Here is a 22808-nt window from a genome sequence, read left to right on the forward strand (position 1 = left end):
ACAATAATGGTTGCTTCAGTTGCAAGTGCTACAGCTGATGTTAGCAGACTTACCATTCAGAGAACTTCTTCGAATGAGTCTGCTACGTCTGTGAGTTTAAGACATGGATACATTGAAACCCCCTTTACGGGGAAGAAGGAACAATTTGAACAAGTGTTAGACATTTTGGATTCCACCGGGTTCATTCCTGAAAACTTGATTGAATCAGAGGCTAAATGGTTTTATGAACATTTAGGAATTGATGACGTTTTCTTTGCTAGAGAATCTGCTGAAGAAATTGCTTCTCACATTCATTCATTGTATTCCACAAAGGTTCAAGCTTTTGCTATTGCTGGTGCTGCTTCAAACACTTCAGAACTTCCTCCTTTGATTCAATACAAGAGAGAAGCTGATGATCATGCTGTTTTCTTTGATACTGCTGGACCAAACTCTAGAAACAAATTTGATGAACTCATTGATGATAAATACATTGATCCATCATCTTCAGGTTCTTCAACTTCCTACAGAGCTGAATACTTTTCTGCTCCTTTGAACCATTCTACTGATCCAATTCTTGCTGGTATTGCTCAACAAAACCCAGACAGATTGAAGAACCAATTTGTTAAATGTCATTTTGTCTACAAGAACCTATATGCAAATGAAGGTGTTTCAGAAGATGAAACTGATATTGATAAGGTTGGTGACACTACTTTTTTGAAGATTGCTTCACCAAATACCAAACAGGTTTATTCTGAAATTATTAAAGAAGTTTTGAAAGCTACCGGTCCTGTGATTAAACACTATTCAATTGATGATACCGAAGAATATAGAGTTGTTATTGGTTATCGTCAAAAGACTCTGGCTCGTTATAATTCAGCCTTGAGTGATTTGGCTAACTATTACAAGTTACACACTACAAGAAAATACGTGGAACAATTTGCTAACGGTGTCACTATCATTTCTATGTATGTGGCTTCTAACTCCAAAAACCCATTGGTTGATTTATCCTTGTATCAAGTGATTAAGGAAGCATCACTTTTATATTGTATCCCCCACAATTTCTTCCATGATCGTTTCATTAAGGGTGAATTGTCTTTACAAGAATCCATTTATGCTCAATGTGGTGTTATCTTTGTTACCCATTTCTTGAATAGATTGGGACCTGAATTCAATAAGTTGTCTACTTTATTGGATGCTTCTCGTTCCTTACAACATGCTGAAGTGTTGAATGCCTTGAAGAAACGGTTGAGAGCTGAAACTTATACTCAAAACTTCATTAAGGAAGTTTTTGATTTAAGATCAGATATTGTACGTAAATTATACCGTCAATTTGCTGATGTTCATTATGTTCGTTCTTCAATGGAAAAGACTTTATCTTATCAAAGATTGTCACAAATCACTTCGGTTGGTACTGAAGAAGAGTTTGAACATTTGTTATCAAGAGAATGTTCTCAAAATGAACATCATGCTGTTGTCTTGAGAGCCTTGTACATGTTCAACAAATCTATTTTGAAAACCAACTTTTTCATTCTGACTAAGGTTGCTTTATCATTTAGATTAGATCCATCTTTCCTTCCAGAAACTGAATATCCTGAAATTCCTTATGGAATGTTCTTTGTTGTGGGAGCTGATTTTAGAGGATTCCACATTAGATTTAGAGATATTGCTAGAGGTGGTATTAGAATTGTTAGATCCAGATCTCTTGATGCTTATAACGTCAATGTTCGTAATTTGTTTGATGAAAATTATAACTTGGCTTCTACTCAACAAAAGAAGAATAAAGATATCCCTGAAGGCGGGTCCAAGGGTGTCATCTTATTGGACCCAGGTGCAGCACAAGATAAGCCAAAGCAAAACTTTGAAAAATATATTGATTCATTAATTGATTTATTATTGAAACAATTCATCCCCGGTTCTAAGGAAGCTTATGTTGATTTATACAATAAGCCAGAAATTCTTTTCCTTGGTCCTGATGAAGGTACTGCTGGTTATACCGATTGGGCAACTTTACATGCTAGATCGAGAGGTGCTCCTTGGTGGAAGTCTTTCTTAACTGGGAAGTCTCCAGAAATTGGTGGTATTCCTCACGATGAATATGGAATGACTACTTTGTCTGTTAGATCGTATGTTAACAAGCTTTATGAAAAGTTGAACATTGATAATGCTACTATTCGTAAGATTCAAACTGGTGGTCCAGATGGTGATTTGGGATCCAATGAAATCCTTTTATCTCGTGATGAAAAGTATGTTGGTCTTGTTGATGGTTCAGGGGTTATTTGTGATCCTCATGGATTAGACAAGACTGAATTACTTAGATTGGCAAAGGAAAGAGTCATGATTGACCATTACGACCGTTCTAAATTATCTAAGGATGGTTACATTGTATTAGTTGATGATGTTGAAGTCAAATTACCAAATGGTACTGTTATTACCAGTGGTGTTGCCTTTAGAAACACTTTCCATGTTAAGGTTAAGGAAGTTTATGGTATAGATGGTGTTGATTTGTTTGTTCCTTGTGGTGGTAGACCTGCAGCCATTGATACCAACAATGTTGAAGAATTAATTGACTCTAAGACCGGTAAGTCTGTTATTCCTTACTTTGTGGAAGGTGCAAACTTGTTCATCACTCAATCTGCCAAGTTGGTATTGGAAAAGGCTGGTGCTGTTGTTTTCAAAGATGCTTCAACCAATAAAGGTGGTGTTACTTCATCATCTTTGGAAGTTTTGGCCGCTTTGGCCTTTGATGATAAGGGATTCTTGAATAACATGTGTGTTGATTCTGTCACTGGGGAAAAGCCTCAATTCTACACTGAATATGTTAAACAAGTTCAACAAAAGATTGTTGCCAATGCTCAAGCCGAATTTGAATCCCTTTGGGCTTTAAATCAACTGTCTGGTACTCCAATCACTTTATTGTCTGATAAATTGTCTATTTCTATCAACAAATTGGGTGATGAATTGGCCAATTCAAAAGAATTATGGAATGATGATGTTGGATTCCGTAATGCTGTCTTATTGGATTCTTTACCAAAACTACTTTTGGATGTGGTTGGTATCGATAACATTTTACAACGAGTTCCAGAAGCTTATTTAAGAGCTATTTTCGCTACTCGTTTGGCTTCTTCCTTTGTATACACCAGAGGTATAGATGCTAATCCTGCCAAATTTTTGGAATTTATTTCTTCTATCAGAAAGGATTACATCCAAAGAGGTTTATTGAATGCTTAATTGAATCTCTTCTTATATCTTGTGACCTTATTTATACTATTTACAATTGTTTAATGAATATCTTATAGAGACATTATAATACTGAGCAGCAGAACTGCCGAACCTCTTTTAATGGAACCTGTCCTAACAGAACCCTTTCTTAATGGAACCTCCTTTATCACTTGGAAACTGGTGCGTTTTCACTGGTTTCTTGCTCCAACTTAATCATAATCTCTTTCCGTAACCCTTGCTCTTTGGCAATCTTCATCAGTACATAATCACTAACAAGTGCAAAGACAAATGTAGAACACCCCACATAAAGTCTTACCTTACGAGGCAAGGCATTCCATCTTTCCCATAAGCCCATGTTCGTATAGGAAAAGACTGTTTGGTAATGGTGGTTCCCGTTAACGTGGTGATTTATTTTTCACTTTCTAAAATATTTAATCACGTGACTAGTTTATGTCCATTGATTACGTAATAATTATATTACCAAATAATCATACTTCAAACGATGAGATGGCCCCCATCTACAACAATTACGACTACTACTAAACAATGTCAGACTTACCAACATGTACTAGACTAGACATAGTTCATAGTGAACTTCCCCCATGCTGCATAAGATATCATCCCTTGGATCAAGACACATTTGTGGTGGGAACGTATAAGCTTGAGACCGGTGATCTTCGTCATGGATCTCTTGAAGTGTACTGTACCACGAATGGGAAAAACCCAGTAAGAATCACATCATTGGCTACCGAAAGTGCTATCTTGGATATAAAATTCAACCGTGAAGGCACCAGACTTGTTTCAGCTCATTCCACGGGTGAAATCAGGGTCTGGAACAGTGAAGATCCCAAACAGTTACATCAATTGATAAAGCATCAAATCTTTGATGAAAAAACCCTTATAACTTCGGTCTTCTTTAGTGAAATCAACCATATGACACTTTTGGTCACTGCAACTTCCGGAGAAGCAGGGCTTTTCCGGTTGGAGACAGGAACCTGGGAACCGTTCGATACTTGTCATGATTTGGAGTGTTGGTCGGGAGAATTCGGGTGCTTGGATCCGTTAACGAACGTAGTCTTCACAGGTGGAGACGATGCCAAGCTCATAGCTCATGATACAAGGACGAGAGAGCCTATATGGACAAGTACTCGAAACCATAATGCAGGTGTGGTCTCTGTTCTTACTCCCAGGGCTCTGTGGAACACTAATAAAACCCAAATATGGACAGGATCTTACGACGACCATATCCGGGCTTTAGATATCAGAATGATGGGAACCCAGTTGTATCCAGCACCTCCTAAAACGGTGTTGGAGGAGAATCTTGGTGGTGGAGTCTGGAGGTTGATTCCCAACCCAAAGAAAGACGGTAAAGTGTTGGCTTGTTGCATGTACGATGGTGCTCGGGTGCTTGAGCTGACCAAGGACCAGTCTAGACCATTTGAAGCTACCAAATACTTCATAGGGGATCACAAGAGTATGTGCTATGGTGGAGATTGGAGTGCTGATGGTGAGCGAATAATCACATGCTCTTTTTATGACAACGTCATTCAAATCTGGTCCCCATAAAGGTAAACACACTTTGTATAGATTTTATAGACGTTATGCGTAATGACTCAAATCTAATGGGACAGATGATCCACGTCCACTGGGGTACAACTTGATGGCATGGCCTCTTTCTCCGTATCTCCGAGGATTGGGCAATGAGTTGGCATTGACAAACTTGAACCGTTTATCTTCAATAACGATCTTCGCTGTCAGTTTCCCATTGGTGTTAATTGTGTAGCGCAGAGCGTCCATTCTTCTGAGTTGTTCCCCGGACTGTTGAAGCGCGTCAAGCCGTGAAATAGAAGAAGAAGAATATGCAGCAGCAGCAGCAGCAGCAGCTGCTCCTTGTGGTGGAGGTGGTGGGGGAGGAGCCTTGGCTTTCTTGGGTGCAATCGATGGAGGCGGAGGAGCAGTGTTGGGAAGACTTGGTGGCAAACTCGAAGGTATACTTGGTGCGGTAGGCTCGTCCTCAGGTTCATTGGAAAATGCGGGTGCTGCTTGTGGAGGAGCTGCTTGTGGAGGAGCTGCTTGTGGTGGTTGAGGTGGGGGAACCCTTATTGACTCTTCAATATTATGACTATTGTTGAAGCTGGGTACTGGTGGGATGGGAATGTTAACCTTTGGTAGACTATGAGTTTTTGCGGGGGTGTTGTTCATTTGGAGTTTGGGTACTTGGGATGGAACTGGGGGCGCAGATGGTGGAGGAGCAGAAGCTCTTGAAGCTGGTGTTGGTGTTGGGGTCTCTGATGCCGTTGAGTATCCACTTGAACTTCCATCGACAACATAGGAATCATCACGCTTACGGTTGATTTCTGCTAAGAATGGTAAACCTCCTCCAGGTGCTGTCTTTGGTGGGGGAACTGAAGATTTAGTTGCACTGAACAAATTCGTTGGAGGTGGAGGTGGAGCAGAAGGAGTTGAAGGCACAGCACTTGGAGCTACCGGAGGTAAGGGTGGGGGTGGGGGAGGGGCAGTAGAAGATGCAGTTGAAGATGATTTAACAGAAGACTCCACCAGAAATGCGTTGCTTCTTTTGGAATTGATATCCTGTAAAAATGGAAGATTACCAGGAACGGGCGGAGCTGAAGGGACCGAACTTTTGCTTGGGATGGATGCAGGGATTGGTGGGGGAGCTGGAGGAGCCATTGAAGGGAGTGCTGGAGGAGCCATTGAAGGAAGTGCTGGAGGAGCAGAAGGAGCTTTGGGAGGTGTCGACTTTGATGAATCAACAACGTTAGCTTCGTCTCTTCTAGCGTTAATCTGTGCTAAGAATGGCAAACCTCCTGGAGCTGCAGCAGGAGGAGCAGGGGGAGCAGGAGTGGAAGCGGATGCAGCATCCGGAGCTGGTGGTGGAGGAGGAGGAGGAGGAGGAGGAGGAACTGAGCCAGGAATTGGAGGAGGTGGTGGTGGGAGAGACAGCGGGAGTGCGGGTGGAGGAGGGGGAGGAGTTGTATCGGAGTGAGTACTGTCTTGTGAGCTGATTGAGCTGATGGAGGCTGACTTCAAATGCTGACTCTTTTTAGGTCTTGCTGGAGGAAGCTTTGGAGGCCTCAAGTGATTGGAAGTCGGTGCCAGTGGTACAGAGGAGGGAATTGGGGGAGCAGAAGTAGGAAGTGGAGGTGGAGAAGTAGCCACTATTTTTGGAGCCGCTGCTGGTGCCGATACTTTAGCATGGGGTCTAGAAGCGGGCAAATGAGGAGCATGCAGAGCTTTAGTATTGTTATTGTTAGTTGGAATTGGAATCTGAGGAGCTGAAGGAGGAATGATGTTGCTTCGATTGTCTTTAACGTGCTTTAACTTGGGGACTCCTCCAGCAAAGATATCTCCTAACAGAGGAACTCCTGATGGAGGAGGAGCATTTAGGGTAGAAGAACTATGAGTTGCCACTGAAGGAGTCGATATGGTGGGCACACTATTAGAATCAATCATTGGCTTTGATTTATCTACTGTCACTGCCTTCTTCAACTTGGTACCCTTACGGATATCACCTAGTAAGGCGTCCACTCCAATTGGGGGCGCAGGTGGGGGGCCACTCCCTAATGAAGGCGCTGGAGGTGGAGGTGGTGGGGGTGGGGGTGCAGACATGTGTTTGTATAAATAAACGGAAGTTATATATATAAGTAATGTGATGTATAACAATTATGGAGTGTATTATGATGTATCATTTTGTTTTTGCCCTTACCATAGCCTGGTGTTAGGGTGTATACGTTATATGCAGACAGTGACAATTTGTTTGTGCAATTTTTTTCTCGCCTATTGGAATCAAAGGATAGTAATGAGTTCTTAGTAATAGTTTCATTTCTGCTTAATTCATTAGTTTTAACGGGAAAGAGATGTTGAGTAGATCCTTATTTAATCGCAGATTGGTACGTGTTGTTTCTGAAGTGATACATATGTAACACCCTTGTTAACCGAATACTAACTAACACGCAAAAAAGGTTGGTGCATTTTCCACCAGAATCCAATCCACCAGATTCATCTCCACAGAGTTGAAAGATGCCTTAGACAAAGCAGTCCAAGGTTCTAAGGTGGTTCTTTTCATGAAGGGAACCCCCAATTACCCCCAATGTGGCTTTTCCAAAAAGACGGTACAGATCCTCGGACAACAAGGAGTTGATCCTGAGAAGTTTGCTGCTTATAACGTTTTAGAAGATCCCGAGTTACGTGACGGAGTCAAGGAGTACAGCTCATGGCCTACGATCCCCCAATTATATGTTAATGGAGACTTTGTTGGTGGGTGCGACATTATTTCCAGTATGGCCGAGACCGGCGAGTTGGCCGATTTATTGGAGGAAAACGATTGTTTAGTTCCTGAAGAAGCGGAAGAACCTACTTCTGCAAACATCAACCCAAGCAAAAGAGGTGATGATTAAACGAGGTTGTGCTTGTATTTAATAATGTATATAATTCCTATATATCAGCGTATTGAAACCGTTTCCAAATTAATGGTTGAACTGAAAAGCTCAAGAGGGAACTCCAACGTACCATCAATGACTCCTATGACCCATTTTTGTATCACTTCATTTCTTTCTGAAGCAAGACAAACTTCGTCTACTAATGATCCAGCATTACCAGGACGAATAACTATGATCCCAGATACATTGATATCAATATCAGGATTAGTAAGGCTGACCACGTGATACTCGGCTAAAGGTTTATCCGGAACGAAAACTATATGGTCTGCAAATAAGAACACTGAGCATGGAGCATAATCGTTCCCATTAACGGAGATATCCAATCTATCTACCATTCTGATATCCCCAAGCGTTTCTAGAAGATGCAATGGCATCGTAGGAGCCTTTCGCAACATGAACCGGGTACACAAGTCCTTGATGTCTGGATTCATTATTTCGGCGATAGTAGTGTGAATCGAGAGATCTGGCAGCGGTGAACGCACGAGGGCTACTCCCCCAACTCTATTATGGTGCAACATACTTTCTCTTGTAACTTCTAATGTCATTGTATTAGAAACCATCGATTCTCTCCATCCAGGTAAGAAAAGAGTTTCATCCTGGTTACCAAGTGGTATGTTGCTATTGCAACTAGAACAATGTAGAGCTAACTCAGAGACATCACCAGTGTTTTGAACTTGATGTTGATAATCAACCAAAAGGTTTAAACATTGTTCGTGGATAGAATGGCCGCACTTTAAAAAACGTATTGATTCCAGAGCCAATCTATTGTGTATCGATTCATCACAAATGGCACATTCATTTGATAGGAGTTCTGTGAAATCCTGGTTTTGACATTGAGAAAAGGAATATGGCTTAATATGTGGGCCCTTTTCTGATCCTAAGATTTGTTTAAGAGAATGAGACAAATGGTCAAAAGTTTCTGGAGTTGAAGCAGGGGTGGGTGCAGGTGACTCACAGTCACCTGAGCTTCTTCTAAATCGAGTAAGTATACTTTTGGCTAACAGCCCCCGCCGAGGAGTTGCCGCACCTTCAGTAACAGGAGTCCAAGTGCCCCACTGCGCAAAGTCTTGGGGGGTTTGATAACTACCATAAAGTAACTCTTTTGACAGCCTTCGCTTCCAAGGAGTCATAATAATATGTAGAGTCGAACTAAAGTGCTCTTTGCCAACAAATAAGAGTAAATTAGCAGTGTTTAAATATGCTTATCATTTATGCTAGTTAATTCTTTAATGTCCAATCCTTATTTATTGTTATACACATGTCGTATATGTGGCACATGCATGTATGTGCGTATGTTTCGAGGTCTTGACACATTTGAGACTACAACCTCAAGTTGGTATCAAGGGGCGGCCAAAGGAAATTACACACAAACGTTTAAATTATCAAGAAAAGGAGTATTCAGGGTACCTTATTTGTATCATGTATAATAATATTCCGATCTGACTTTTTCGGCATATGCACAACAACCAACTTTTAGGTCGATACATTTAATCAGTAGATTGTTCAAATTGACTATATGCACTTAATTTATCCACACACACACACACATCGTAGCTTTACGGCTGAAAAACATTACAATATTCGCATTATTATCAATGCGGTATTGGTATTACAATAGATGTAACAAGTCCTGTGTTTTAATACTATAACCTAAAACATCATGTGGATGCATCGGTGACCCAAGTAAAGTCGGTGGCTTGTCAACAGAAGTTTAATATTTGAACGTTACCTTGAAACAGACAATAGTTCTCATATTACAATTAAGGCCAAAGTTGTTCGCATGTAATTACATTTCCTCTTTGGAAAGACATTCTTTTTGGGTTACCCGCATCTAAAAGGTATGTTTAAAAATATATGCACAATATGCGTAAACATAACCTTCTCTTATCTACTCCTTCTTTGCTGTGTACCACCATGATAGAAGTGAATGCCAATGACAGATTAGGTAAGAAAATCCGAGTCAAATGTCTTGAAGAGGATACCATTGGGGATTTGAAAAAGATGATCGCCCTTCAGATTGGTACACCTGCCGAGAAATTAGTTTTGAAAAAGGGTAATCAAATCTATAAGGATCATATTTCACTTGATGATTACGAGGTACACGATGGATTTAACTTTGAGCTTTATTACTCGTAAATTGCGATGCCAAACGTACATACATATATACATACATACATATATACATACATACATATATACATACGTACATATATACATACGTACATACATGTCTGATCTTACGAGTATATACGATATGTATAGATATAAGCATATATATACATCCTCTTTAAATAATCCCAATCCAACAGTAAAAATAGTAACTATCAACAAAAAAAAAACAAGTCATAAGCATTGAACCCATAAAACATTGATACATTGTACATTAAAAATTTAAAAACCACATACTTTCATAAAAAGTATTCGGCCTGTTTTCCCCTATGAATGCTTTTAAAGAAATCAGCAAAAATCTCGGAGTCATTTACATTTTCATCAGTAATAAACCCATTAACCCCTTTTCCACTTTCAGTATCAATATCATTTTCTGGTGAAGCATCAAAAACATTAAAATATTGACCAGGTAATACTTGCTGCTGTTTCTCAGTATTTGTTTTAGACTGCATGTTGCTATGGGTTATTTCCAACACACTTGCCTTATTACCACATCTATAACAATAGTTTGGAGCAGACCAAACAGTTAAACATTGACCTCCCCAATAACTAATATAACCTTCATTACACAATTGGTGTGCTCTCACCAATTGGATCAAATCATTCTCTCTACAAAACTTGGTGATAATGTCGTACCCAAAGAGGTAGCCTGCTCCTCTTGGTGATAATTTGAAATCCATAATTTCTGGATCAGGATCTGACCATACCAAATCTGCCATTATTCCATCATGTGGTATTTCTCGGAACCTGTCCAAGGCTCGTACCTGGTCCAATTGCTGACAGCTTGGAGATAAACCTCCGTGAGTAGCAAAAATATTCCCATCAATAGTTGCCCCCAAGGGTAAATAATCAAATAAATCAGTGATATGTGACCACACCTCGGTATTACCCCCGTATTTGGTAACTATCTCCGTGTAGAACCCATAATTGGTGGTGATGGTACGTGACTCATGATTCCCTCTAATAAGATGAACCCGTTGAGGATATCGAAGCTTTAACACTATCAATAACAGTATGGTCTCAATGGAATAGTAACCTCGGTCAACATAATCTCCTAAGAAAAGATAGTTGGTGTTAGGGGGCGTTCCTCCAATCTCAAAAATCTCTAATAGATCGTGGAATTGCCCGTGAATATCTCCTACAATTGTTATGGGTGATTGTAGACTCATGATGTTGGCTTCTTTTAACAACTCAGTCTTGAGCATGTGACACAATTGCTCGATGGTTTGTGGCGGCAATAGCCGCGGGGGCTTATGCTTAAGCAACTGCTCAAGACAGTAGTCCAAGTCGAACCGAGGTACACTGAAGGTTACTGTCATTGATGATGACAGAGTGTTTGACCTGGTGGCATTACGAAATAGTTTGTATGTATATTTTGTTTGAGATTATAGATCAAATCGTGCGAAACACAAAACACTCAAGTATACAATTTACTGTGGGCCACAGTATATTTGAGTATACCCATTTGGTTAATTATAATATACACTTTTTATTGTTTGAAAGGAACAGCAGCAATGGCTTGTTCCAAAATATCCAAACCCTTCTCAATGGCTTCATCAGGAATGTTCAATGCAGGTACAACACGAACAACATTCATACCAGCAGTAATAACTAAGAGGCCATTATCTCTGGCAAGAGAAGCCACAGAACCAGCATCAACTTCATCCACCATTTGTAAACCAATGAGTAAACCTTTACCTTTAACAGCCGAAACTTTGTTTGGGTATTTGTCTGCAATTTGACTGAAACGAGTTAAAAATTTGTTTGATTTTTCACCAACAGAAGCTAAAAAGTCACTATTGGAAACTTGATCAACAACGTATGATCCAATAGCTGAGCCAAGTGGATTACCTCCATAGGTAGTACCATGGTCACCAACTGAAAGAGCATTTTCAACCTTTTCTGAGATCATAACTGCTCCAATTGGGAACCCATTACCTAAAGCCTTTGCCATGGTAAGAATATCTGGATGAGCTTCAGCTGGTAAAAACCCATGAGCCCATAACTTTCCTGAACGTCCTAATCCACATTGGATCTCGTCATATATCAACATAACATCGTTATCAACACATAATTGTTTTAAAGCGACCAAGAATTCAGGGTCAACAGAGTTAACACCCCCTTCACCTTGTATAGGCTCAATGATAACGGCACAGGTCTTGTCCTTACTGATAAGAGTCTTAACAGAGTCAATGTTCCCTGCTTCAGCAACGTTTACACCTTGGATTAAAGGAGCGAAAGGTTCTTGATACTTGGGGTTAGGTGTCACTGATAAGGCACCCATAGTACGGCCATGGAAAGAGTTCTTGAAAGTGATGATTTCATACTTTTCAGGATTCTTAGTCTTCCCATACTTACGAGCAAACTTCAATGCCGCTTCATTTGCTTCGGTACCCGAGTTACAAAGGAAAACACGCAGAGCATCAGCCATACCACCACTGGCCTTAGTAAGTTCTACCAACTTGGCAGCAAGATCACCGGCAGGACGATTGTAGTATAAATTGGAACTGTGAATCAACTTCTGGGCTTGTTTGGTCAAGATGTCAGTGACTTCAGGATTAGAGTGCCCCAAACAAGTCACAGCAATCCCAGACATAAAGTCAACGTATTCTTTTCCTTCATAATCATACAAGTAACTGCCTTGACCACGCTCAATAATCAATTCAGGACGAGCATACGTGGTAACTGTGAATGGTTCGGATACTTGCTTAATGAACTGTGAGGTATTAGTGCTTCCCAAGACGACACCACCATGAAATCTACGCATACAGGTTCCAGCTCTGTATACGCTCTTCATGGTCAGCTTTCCCTTCAAAACAGTCTTCAACATTGTTACGTAAAGTCTGTGTAGTCGTAGAAGTTCAAAGGAAAGAGAGTGGACGATACCATTGACTTTAATTTATAGGTTGAAAATTTTCAGCTGATACCGCATCGCGCTTGACTCATACTTGAAATTGCCTAATTGGGACACATTATATGCACACCTATATGGGGCCCAATACGATTATAACTGCAATAGATTGCTGTGATTCATAATATGCTGTAATTGTAGCGATGTGTCACATGTTGTTAATGACTCAGTAGAAGCCATAGTCATATAATAAAGCTTCAAATAGATTAAAATCTGTTAATATCAATGGTAATCTCTGTTTTGGCGTTAGGATCAGTGGACTCCAATACTTTATTAATAACCCTGCTTATCTCAAAACGAACCCGAGACTCGTCATCAATACTGGCCCCCTTCATTCTTATCAGCATTCCAACGATATACAAATGGAGATTGAATTTGGTGATAAAAAGTTTATCTACCAGATACGAGTTCTTAAAGGAATCCAATTCAAAAGTCTTTTGAAGGATCTTTGCTCTTGTAACATGGTAGTCATAATCTGAATAAGGATAAGATAAAAGTAACATCCCTCCTAGAGTTTTAGCAACTCTCCAGCCAATATAACAAAGCATAAGAGCAACCACCCCTTCTGTAGCTTCATTGATATCGATTGCAATATCCTTATAATAATCTGTAGGAATAAACGGAATCACAAGTAAGTAAAAAGAATAGCAAAGGGTAAGGAAATGTGTTGGATGCTCCTTGCATATTTTAGAATAAGATCGAACACTTTCCACTGTTTTATCTTTCTTGGAAGAGTTCTCATAAACTTCCTTATTACCTGAATCCAAGATACTTTGTTGATTGATCTTCTTATTCTTTTTGGATCCAACAATACCTTCAGGTGTAGACATCATTTGACCAAACTTATCACGTTTCAATATAAATTGAGACGAGAGGGTGATTGCAACTGTAGCCATTAACACTGCCACATAAATACGTAAGTTAGGGTTATGACTATGATCATCATGAATATGATGTGACAGATGCTGATGTTGCAGGTCCACCTCATCATGAGCACCAGTAGACATGGCAATAGTCATGACGAATTCTTCAATAGAATGACTAATTAGGTCTGCACCAACCATGATCAATGACGTAGCCAATCCAAAACCTACCAACACTTCTAGTCTTCCCAAACCAAAAGGGTACACAATAGAAGAAGTATTCCACACCTCAAAGTTCGACATTATATCTACAAACACCACAACGGAAGAACCTAAAGCGTCGTAGAACACAAGATGTGCCAACGTGGATAACGGAGAGAACTTGAACTTAAATCCAACAATAAGTATAACAGCAGCGAGAGTTAAATGGAACACGGACCACAAAAGACGTAGTTTCTGTTGAGGTTTGACCATAGAAAGTGCCTCGTAAAGATTAGGTACCGGGAACAGTTCAGCTATGGCTAAAGGCTGTTGGGTCACACTCAATGCTGGAGGAGGTTCTTGGAACAAGTTCATAGACACAGAGGAGTGCTTATATTTGTGACCCTTTCTATGGGCAGGTTTCAGACTTATGGACCCGGAATGAGAATGGCCCATCTCTTGCAGCTGAAAGTTGAAAGGCAGATATTTTACCGGAGACTTGGACTTCCTAATAGGCGATCTGCTCCCGCCCCAACTGTTTCTTATCGGCGAAGGACTTCTTGCTGGAGAACGGGCTGTGTTTCTTGGAGGACTCATGGCTACTGGACTGGCACCGGAATCAAACTCACTACCTCCACCCCCACCAGGGCCAAACCTTTGCATCACCGGTATCGGCAGCGGGGTCGGAATGAGAATAGGACCACTGCCGTTGTCCAAACGATAAATCAGATGTCGTTTGGAAGCGTCGATGTTAGGTGATGGGGATGCTCCAGGAAATCTAGCAGTAGCAGAATCTAACGGAGAGAACAAGGGTCCATCCTCGGCTATAGAGTAATTAGACTCTGTTAAGAAGATCGCCGATCGGGGCCGAGGTCTAGCAGACGGTGGAGTCCTACCATAAACAACAGGACTTGTATTATTAGCACCACTGAATAGTCCACCTCCATTGGTAGTCAGTACATTGTTGGAGTACCTTCTGGGATACTGACGAGTCCCGCTATATTTGCCACCACCACCAGAAGATATGACTCCGGGACTGTTCATTAACGACGAACACTCAGAACTACTGCCTAGTGACTCTGAGGAGAAGTTCTGACTAGCTAGGTGGTGGAGTGAATTCATAGGTACAGGTGCATCACCACCAATGACGTTATCGTTTTCGCCAACGGAGTTAAGCCTGTCATGGTGCTCTAAAAAGGAGGGTGACTCCATGAGACATTCCGTCTCTTCAATATCAAACACCCCTTCGGACATAAGGAAAGTTGAGTCAGTAGTATATTGAGTTGGTGATAATGAATAGAGGTTTATTATTGTAAATGAAATTACCACCTATGTTTCCGTTTTATTTTGTGCACGTTTTCTTTGCACGTTTTCGCGGAAAATTTCAATTATATGCACTACGGAACACCTATAACTACTAAAATTTTAATGTAAAAACTAACACCCCGATGAAAATAACCATATCCAGCGAATATCATGGTGGGTTCTCTTTGGTAGTAAAAGAACTGAAAAGCAGAAGATTTATCCGTGCCAGGTTTATCCCATGTTTTGTGGATTCTAATGTCTCATAGCTCTTCATTGTGAACTTCTTTGTAACCGGTGGTTGGGACATAATCTCTGTTGCCGATAAGAGTCCGGTTAAGTATGTAGATTGTTCTCCATTCAAACTGCGGAGTCTATATCCAGCATTGTTTACAGCATGAATATCGCCTGAGCTGGAGATTTCATCCTCACTAAGTGTTAATACGCTTGTGACACTGTCATCACAGGCATACGGACCAAGAGGGTTATCTGACGAGGGTTCAGGTATATCAAATATGGTGGAAAGATGTGCAGCAGCAGTAGAAGCAAACGAGGTTGTTGACGTAGTATTAGTAGTATTCGCAGCAGCAGCAGCAGCAGTACTATTGGTATTTGTGCCATTACTGTTGTTGCTGTTGTTTGTTCCACCCTCGGTATTAGCGTTAACATTGTTGTTGTCTGTAGTTGCTTCTGGTGAAACACTATTATTGACCCCATCGTATTTGGCTATGAGTTCTTGAGATACCAGGCTCTTCATTATCAAGAGCAAATCATATAATAAGATCCGGAGCTTCTCATTATGAACCAAGAACTTCGAGTGCAAGAACTTGACTAAATGACGATAGAATTTAAGACTTTCTCCATCCGTGTTAAGAACAACATTCGTAAGAGTTGGGTTGTGAATTATCAATAACCGCAATAAAATAGATATTCCATCATAGATATCTTTGTTCTGAAGTGGAACATTATCGGAGTTAGCAACAACCAATAATTTATCAAGCATACTACCAAATTGTACGAATGTCTCCACAGATGTCTGTACTTCTCCACAACAATTGGCAGAGAACTTCTTCAAGTAATCTTTGACAATGGGGAGTAAATTCGTTCCCTCGTCGTTACGAAGTGAAACAAAGTATCCCTTGGAACCATCTGCATCAATACGAATATTTTTAAAGACCCATTCTTCCCCCCCCTCTAAGATCTGAACCATAACTGTCCACGACAAGTAATTGTGGTATTCCCCAATACAGAAATTAGTACTGGAGATCAACGGATGTGCATTGTTCATTATGTTGCTTATGAACCGAGAACGATCAAAAGTAGCCTGCAGTTGTTCCAACACAAATTTGGAAAGAACTTGAAGATAAGGAAGATTATATTCATTGATTAAGGATGTGAATGCCATTAAAGATTCCAAATCCACAATTCTCTCTTTATCTTGAAGACCAAGGAGATCATTAATTAAAGAGTATTGATCTTGAATTGAGAGGGAATCTTGAAACACATGAATGAAAAGCTTTGTATCACCACATAAGATTCTTTTGAAAGTAGTCATAACTTGCAGTCTAAATTGAATAAAGACCTTCGATTCATAAACAGAATCCTTAATATTCTTTACTATCGCAGCAAACATTATTATGTGATTCTTAGCACAATATTTCTCTCTTGAAATATTCAATAGGGTTAGCATTTGAGGACTAAATTCCAACTCTTCTGATTCCTTGTTTCCATACACTAAATCAAAGTACTTCAAATGACCTTGTTCATCTTCAAGAAATACTTTTGTTGCAAAATCAAATGATATGATATCCAAATACACCAAGTATTTCATGAAAGATACCGTTAAATCTGAGGAGACATCCTTCCAACAAATACCATTCGCTGTTGCTTGAGTTTGGTGAATCAACACTTCACCATACAAATGTTTGAGAGATTTGAATACTCTTCGAAGTCCAAATTCCTTTTCTTCATCCATTGACTTAAAATTCTCATATGTGAATTGGAGTATCCCCGTAATGATACCTTCAAGAGATGTTTCCAGTAATTGGATCCCAAGTTTATTTGCAAATTCTCCAATTTCCGATTCTGCCAAAAGTCCAGATGGACTACTTCCATTAAGGATCTGTAATTCGTTAAAGAACTCAGTATATGTATATTTATCATTTGATTTCCCATCACTTTTCATTTTCATTGGTGTATCCACAATAGTTTGATCCCCATCAATGAATTTTGAATTCTTGGAGTTATTAATACTTCCACCACCGTATTCTTCCTTATCACCTTCATAGTCAAAGACCTTATCAATAAACTTCCAAATAGAAGCAAAGTCAAAGCAATCTATATCCCGTTTCAGCAAGTCTTTATAATTCATTATAATGGCTTCAAACAATTCATAAGCTGTGGTGGGACTGTCCAAGTTTGTTTTGGGCATGAATTTCATCAATTTGAAATGCCTAATAATTAATTTGGAAATCAAATATACCGTGTCCAAGTAATAGATGATGATCTTACCATCATTTCTTAATATGAACTTGATTAATACCTTGAAAAATAACGACAAGTTGTCAGCTACCGAATAAAATTCATATAATCGAGACACAATCAATGGAGTCATATGAATCAATTTCGGAGAATCGGAAATAGCATTTTTAAGTTCATTTGTTAACCAACTGGTTAACAAGAATTTCTGTCCAACTTTTTGGGCCCTACAGAACTCAACACATTGATAGAACTCCGGTCCAACCGTGTTGGATAAGATCCTTTCTGTAAATGCTTCTCTTAAATATGTTTTGGCATCATCAAATTTCAGTTGATAATTCGAATGATCTGGAGTCCATTTCCTCAAGATATTATCACATTGCTTATTATTCATCAATGGTAGATTCTGTAATATGGATAAGTGCATAGTTATTTGCTGATTGAAGAGTAAATCGGTTCCTGGTATAACATAAAAGATTCCTGAAGCAATTAGTCTTCTTAAATATGAAGAAATGGTGATGATTTGTAATCGATAAAGCTCATTAATAAGAACAAACAATTTCTGCATGTCGACACCAACCTCTTTACTTTCATTGGGTAAATCATAAAGAATTTCCAATATTTCATTTTCAAATTCAACTTTGGCAGTAGAATGTTGCTGATTCGAGTTTTGGAATACTCTCTTCTTCAAAAAATTACAGACAATGGAAATTCTTTCATTGTCTGATCTTCTGAAAGATGAAATACACCAATAGAACATAGCCTTTAAGTATAACCCCCAATAATCTGGATTTCTGATATTCAGAAGTAAATCTGCCAACTCATCATCTAATTTCATAAGATCTAATTGACGAATGAAGTTAAGGAAATCAGATTTGGGACCTCGATTTAGTAAAGCTTCTTCACTTATAATAGTCGCTGAACCGCCTTCACCACCACCACCACCATTCAATAATTTAGATAGATCCAAAATGGAATGAGTATTTCCTTCTTGTTTGCTAATGGAAATACCATTTCTCATATTCAACATTAAACTTTCATTTCGATACTTTATGAGTTGAAACTGTTCATTCAACTTGATCTTCTCTTGTTCACTCAGGAACTTGGTTGTTGAATCATAAAGTAGAATCTGCTTCAAAGACTCTTGGATCAACATCCAACAATCAGGCATTATAAACACATTAGCATTATATTTGAACAAATAGTTTATAGTATTGGCCAATTGTTCTAATAATGCATTCTTTAATTTAGAAGGTAAGATTTGGGAGTGACTACTGTTGCTGCTGGTCACTCCCTTGGACGAATTAGTAGGAGACTTTTGTACTGTAAAGTAATTCAACAAAAGTAACTCACTCAACTCTTTACATAGATAATCATGTTTCAATATATCATTCCAAAAGATCTTTAACATGGTTAGTGCCATAAGTCTCTGTCCATGACCCAAGTCAACATCACCTTCAAGCCCAGCCATATTACTATTACTATGATTATTATTACTAGTAGTATCACCAGACTCCTCTGAATCAGGTCGTGAGGCATAATATGAAGCTATCTGACTGGGGTCTATAGGAAGACATCGTTTGAAATATTGAATAATCGTAGTCAAAAAGAATACTTTATCAACAAGCTGTTCAATGTAAAGCCGTTGACAATATTGTAAGAGGTAGCTCAACTTATCCATATAAGCTTTCTTCTTCTCGTACAGTACATTATTCATTTCTCTGGAATATTTATAGATGTAATCAGAAACCTGCTCTGACCATTCCTGTAGCCAATGAACCTCCAATTGGGCAATAGTAGTATTACTACCACTTGGACTACCACTAGAGTTCTTACCAGACCCCTTCTTCCTCAAGGAAAGCCATTCTCCAAACAATACACATTTGGTGAACCAAAGTGCTTTGGTAATAGGAACATGTCTGGTGGCCAAGATGTCTATCAACACCTTGCTTCGAATCCCATGGGGGACCTTTATCGATATCTTCAGTAAGGGGACATCTGGACTGGCAAGATCCCGTAACCAAGACTCTCTCTTCAGTGCAGTTAAAGTAACCCTTGGAGGAATATTAAAGGAATGTGACTCGTATCTAATCTTGTTGATAACCTCGTTTCTAGTCTTATAGGCATTAACCAAATGCTGTGATAACTCCTTTAAAACGTTGTTACAATTTTCAGTGGAAGAGAAGATTGTGGCTTGGATAAACGTTCGGGCCGAATAATATTCATTAGATACTTGAGAAGGTTCAAAATATCCTTTGGTTAGAAATGTCAGATTATTGACTCTTTCGTACTCTTCCTTTTGTCCGGAGGGCGATAATTGTGTGTGGTCCTTCCATGGCTTGTAATCTGGATATGTGGAAGTGGATGATGATGATGATGAGTCCTTTGGTGAAATTGTTGAAGATGATTCTAATGGGAAGAGTGGGATATTGGGATGATCCATTTCATATTTCATTTGTGAAAGTTCATATTTGCTGGTGTTGGGGGGCGTGCTTCTATTCTGATTCAGTAGAAGACTATTACGACTTCTTGGTTTCGACATGACTTGATTTCAATTGATGGTTATTGGTGGTGTTTGATTTGTATGGTAGATTATTTATATGATGAACGTTACACAAAAGGAGTGCGATATACTATATGTATCATCTACACTTTACTATACACTGCACTATACACTGCACATACACTACACTATATGCACCATATACTATTCACTATACGAATGGTGAACTACAGTCAATATCGTACTCTATAATTATCCATACCAATATCCTGCAGATAACACTCACCATTACTGTCTAACTCTAACGGAACTGATACTACTGGAAACTACCACAGTACTAATATCACTCTACGAAGAATACTATTAAATGATGTTTTACGATATTCAAATCAGATTTCTGCATATTATTAACATAATTGGTACTTCTTATACTACACTGTTATTTCAGCTGATAGCACTAATGAACATCACCTCTACTAATAATGCTACCACCATAATGTAAAACCTTCTGCTACATTTGCAATATGTAACAGCGCAAGACCAAAGAAACAAAGCTATCTCAGCACAAAGTAAACAACCGACAAAACAGCCTGAGCGAGACAACTTAATACATATATGAGCCATGGGGATGAATCTTCAGCAATACCAAAAACAATCGCTCCTATGACCAAATTCTAAAAAGAATGGATCCAAAAACCTGAATCGCCTCCTTTCCACTCATTCTCTTGGGATCGTCATAGTAATTGGCCATCTCGTTATTCAATAATTTCTTTTCAAAAGTAGAATGACTTCTATAGTATCTTTACTGTCAACAAAAGAATTTCAATAGAGAAAACTTTGTATATCGACATCCTTTTATGTCCCTTAAATTAAGTCGTCAACAGAATAAAGAATCTGCAGACCAAATTTTATAACCTGAGCACAACCTTTTTATTAATATATTGGCACAGCAAATGCGTTAAGTAATTGAGATCATAGGTCATCAGAAAATGTACTAGTGGGTTATTTAAGCTTCCGTAGTAAGACTCTTTAAACAGTATATGATTGTAGATTATATCAGAGAGGTCATGAATTGCTCAAAACGTGCGTTGTAGCATAGCCTTCTGGATAATGACTTACTATAGTTTGATATGACATATATAGCTTTATACTAATTTCGTATTATATCTAGGTACCTAGAATCCCCGGTCGTTTCCAGGTTTTTCATTCCCTAAATATCGGTGACTTGTTACTTTACATTTCATTTACCACTCAACATCTCATCCTTCGTTGCCCTTCTCGGATAAGCCTCTTCTTGGGATTCAACATCATTTAACCTCCTTCTTTCCACTTCAGTATTTACGCCCGATGGTATCCAACATTCTGAACTTGTTGGTACTTTAAGCGACTGAACATGAATGCTCGTTTTGCACTCAGTGATTATCAAATCCATGCGGTAGTTCTGGCATTTTCCAGTACCCGCACACACCATAGAAACAAAGCTATACTCTTTCCATCTTTTTAAGTCTATGTATAAAATAAATAACCGACAAAGCAGCTTCAGAAAGACAAAATAACACATATGAATGCCATGGGTATGATTCTTCTCTGGTGATGGTCACACATAGTAGAAAAATTGCAATTAAGAAAAAATATAAAAAGCAACCGAACGCCAACAATTGAATAACGCTCTTAGTACTTACATTGGCATCTTTGGACTTAGTATTCACTTGTGTATTATTTGCTGACGGTATCGACGGGCCACCAGAACCATGTGACGAGTACGGAGGCGGCACCTCCGGAACATTCTGATTTGATAAGCGTGGCATGGAGGCTGTTATCTCCCTATTCGCTATATCTTTTAAAGTACGTAGCCTTCTATGATATTGTCCCGATTAAAGAAAAACTTTGAAGGTTGGCATCCTTTTATATCTATTCGATTAAGTCATAGACAGAATAAATAATTGGCAGACCAAATTTCATAAGCTGAACAAATCATTTCAATGAAGAACGGTGAAGACTACGAAGGAATTTTTGTTTCCATGAGCGTGAAGAGGTGATATCTTGCCTAAGACCGAGTAAAGACAATTATTACCAGTATACGTAAATCTTACTAAAGCTATAACAATCTTCAGTAATGCATCTATATTTTCTACTTTCTATAGTTGATAATTTTAATCAAATACACTCCGAAATCCCTCTATATGCAATATCTGCAACCAAACCTCAAAACACAATATACCCATTACGTGTGAGGTGAGCAAAAACATAAGGAACCACAGCAAGAATTATAAGCGAAAGTAACCACCATGGGTGTGATTCTTCAAGGTACGTGCACAGCCATACAAAAGCGATTGCATAGAAGGCAAAATCTGCCAGAATAATTTTTGCTATCTCAATTGCTATTTCCATATCTTCTGATATCAGGTGCCTCTCAGCTTCTGATGGCATCTCGTTCGATTGTTTTTAAAGTTAAATGACTCTGTTTAAGGAAATAATTTTGGTAGAGAAAGGTTGTACTTCGACATCCTTTTATATTAACCTGATTAAGTCATAAACAGAATAAAGAATTGGCAAGCCAATTCCATAAGCTGAGCAAAACCTCTCATTTGTATACTGGCAGATTAAATTCCTTATGTAGTTGAGATCATGGGAAGTCAGAAATGTACTAGTGGGTTACTTAAGCTTCCGTAGTAAGACTCTTTAAACAGTATATGATTGTAGATTATATCAGAGAGGTCATG

At 39.0% G+C, this 22808-nt stretch overlaps 10 protein-coding genes across 10 annotated transcripts; 4 read left to right on the forward strand and 6 right to left on the reverse strand.

Annotated features, from left to right (window-relative positions):
• Positions 1–6: 6 nt before the first annotated feature.
• Positions 7–3207, forward strand: GDH2 (glutamate dehydrogenase (NAD(+)); the record flags this gene model as incomplete). Its single annotated transcript, XM_043193748.1, has 1 exon — positions 7–3207. One exon carries the CDS (start codon positions 7–9, stop codon positions 3205–3207), a length of 3201 nt encoding a protein of 1066 aa, XP_043047167.1.
• A 537-nt stretch (positions 3208–3744) lies between these two features.
• KQ657_003011 (diphthamide synthase) lies at positions 3745–4764 on the forward strand (the record flags this gene model as incomplete). The annotated part of the gene is made up of 1 exon (XM_043193749.1): positions 3745–4764. The coding sequence occupies one exon, from the start codon at positions 3745–3747 to the stop codon at positions 4762–4764; it is 1020 nt and encodes a 339-aa protein (XP_043047168.1).
• A 33-nt stretch (positions 4765–4797) lies between these two features.
• On the reverse strand, positions 4798–6828 carry VRP1 (Vrp1p; the record flags this gene model as incomplete). The annotated part of the gene is made up of 1 exon (XM_043193750.1): positions 4798–6828. The coding sequence occupies one exon, from the start codon at positions 6826–6828 to the stop codon at positions 4798–4800; it is 2031 nt and encodes a 676-aa protein (XP_043047169.1).
• Positions 6829–7076: 248 nt separating this feature from the next.
• GRX5 (monothiol glutaredoxin) lies at positions 7077–7616 on the forward strand (the record flags this gene model as incomplete). The annotated part of the gene is made up of 2 exons (XM_043193751.1): positions 7077–7109; positions 7182–7616. The coding sequence occupies 2 exons, from the start codon at positions 7077–7079 to the stop codon at positions 7614–7616; spliced, it is 468 nt and encodes a 155-aa protein (XP_043047170.1).
• Positions 7617–7660: 44 nt separating this feature from the next.
• Positions 7661–8788, reverse strand: KQ657_003014 (uncharacterized protein; the record flags this gene model as incomplete). The annotated part of the gene is made up of 1 exon (XM_043193752.1): positions 7661–8788. One exon carries the CDS (start codon positions 8786–8788, stop codon positions 7661–7663), a length of 1128 nt encoding a protein of 375 aa, XP_043047171.1.
• A 733-nt stretch (positions 8789–9521) lies between these two features.
• Positions 9522–9794, forward strand: HUB1 (ubiquitin-like protein; the record flags this gene model as incomplete). Its single annotated transcript, XM_043193753.1, has 1 exon — positions 9522–9794. The coding sequence occupies one exon, from the start codon at positions 9522–9524 to the stop codon at positions 9792–9794; it is 273 nt and encodes a 90-aa protein (XP_043047172.1).
• A 272-nt stretch (positions 9795–10066) lies between these two features.
• PPG1 (putative serine/threonine-protein kinase) lies at positions 10067–11146 on the reverse strand (the record flags this gene model as incomplete). The annotated part of the gene is made up of 1 exon (XM_043193754.1): positions 10067–11146. One exon carries the CDS (start codon positions 11144–11146, stop codon positions 10067–10069), a length of 1080 nt encoding a protein of 359 aa, XP_043047173.1.
• Positions 11147–11316: 170 nt separating this feature from the next.
• Positions 11317–12657, reverse strand: ARG8 (acetylornithine transaminase; the record flags this gene model as incomplete). The annotated part of the gene is made up of 1 exon (XM_043193755.1): positions 11317–12657. One exon carries the CDS (start codon positions 12655–12657, stop codon positions 11317–11319), a length of 1341 nt encoding a protein of 446 aa, XP_043047174.1.
• A 287-nt stretch (positions 12658–12944) lies between these two features.
• On the reverse strand, positions 12945–14938 carry ZRG17 (Zn(2+) transporter; the record flags this gene model as incomplete). Its single annotated transcript, XM_043193756.1, has 2 exons — positions 12945–14838; positions 14931–14938. The coding sequence occupies 2 exons, from the start codon at positions 14936–14938 to the stop codon at positions 12945–12947; spliced, it is 1902 nt and encodes a 633-aa protein (XP_043047175.1).
• A 338-nt stretch (positions 14939–15276) lies between these two features.
• On the reverse strand, positions 15277–21775 carry SRB8 (Srb8p; the record flags this gene model as incomplete). Its single annotated transcript, XM_043193757.1, has 2 exons — positions 15277–20077; positions 21768–21775. The coding sequence occupies 2 exons, from the start codon at positions 21773–21775 to the stop codon at positions 15277–15279; spliced, it is 4809 nt and encodes a 1602-aa protein (XP_043047176.1).
• Between the last annotated feature and the right edge of the window lie 1033 nt (positions 21776–22808).

This window comes from Scheffersomyces spartinae, assembly GCF_019049425.1.
Source record: "Scheffersomyces spartinae strain ARV_011 chromosome Unknown scaffold_26, whole genome shotgun sequence".
Lineage (NCBI taxonomy): Eukaryota > Fungi > Ascomycota > Pichiomycetes > Serinales > Debaryomycetaceae > Lizanozyma > Lizanozyma spartinae.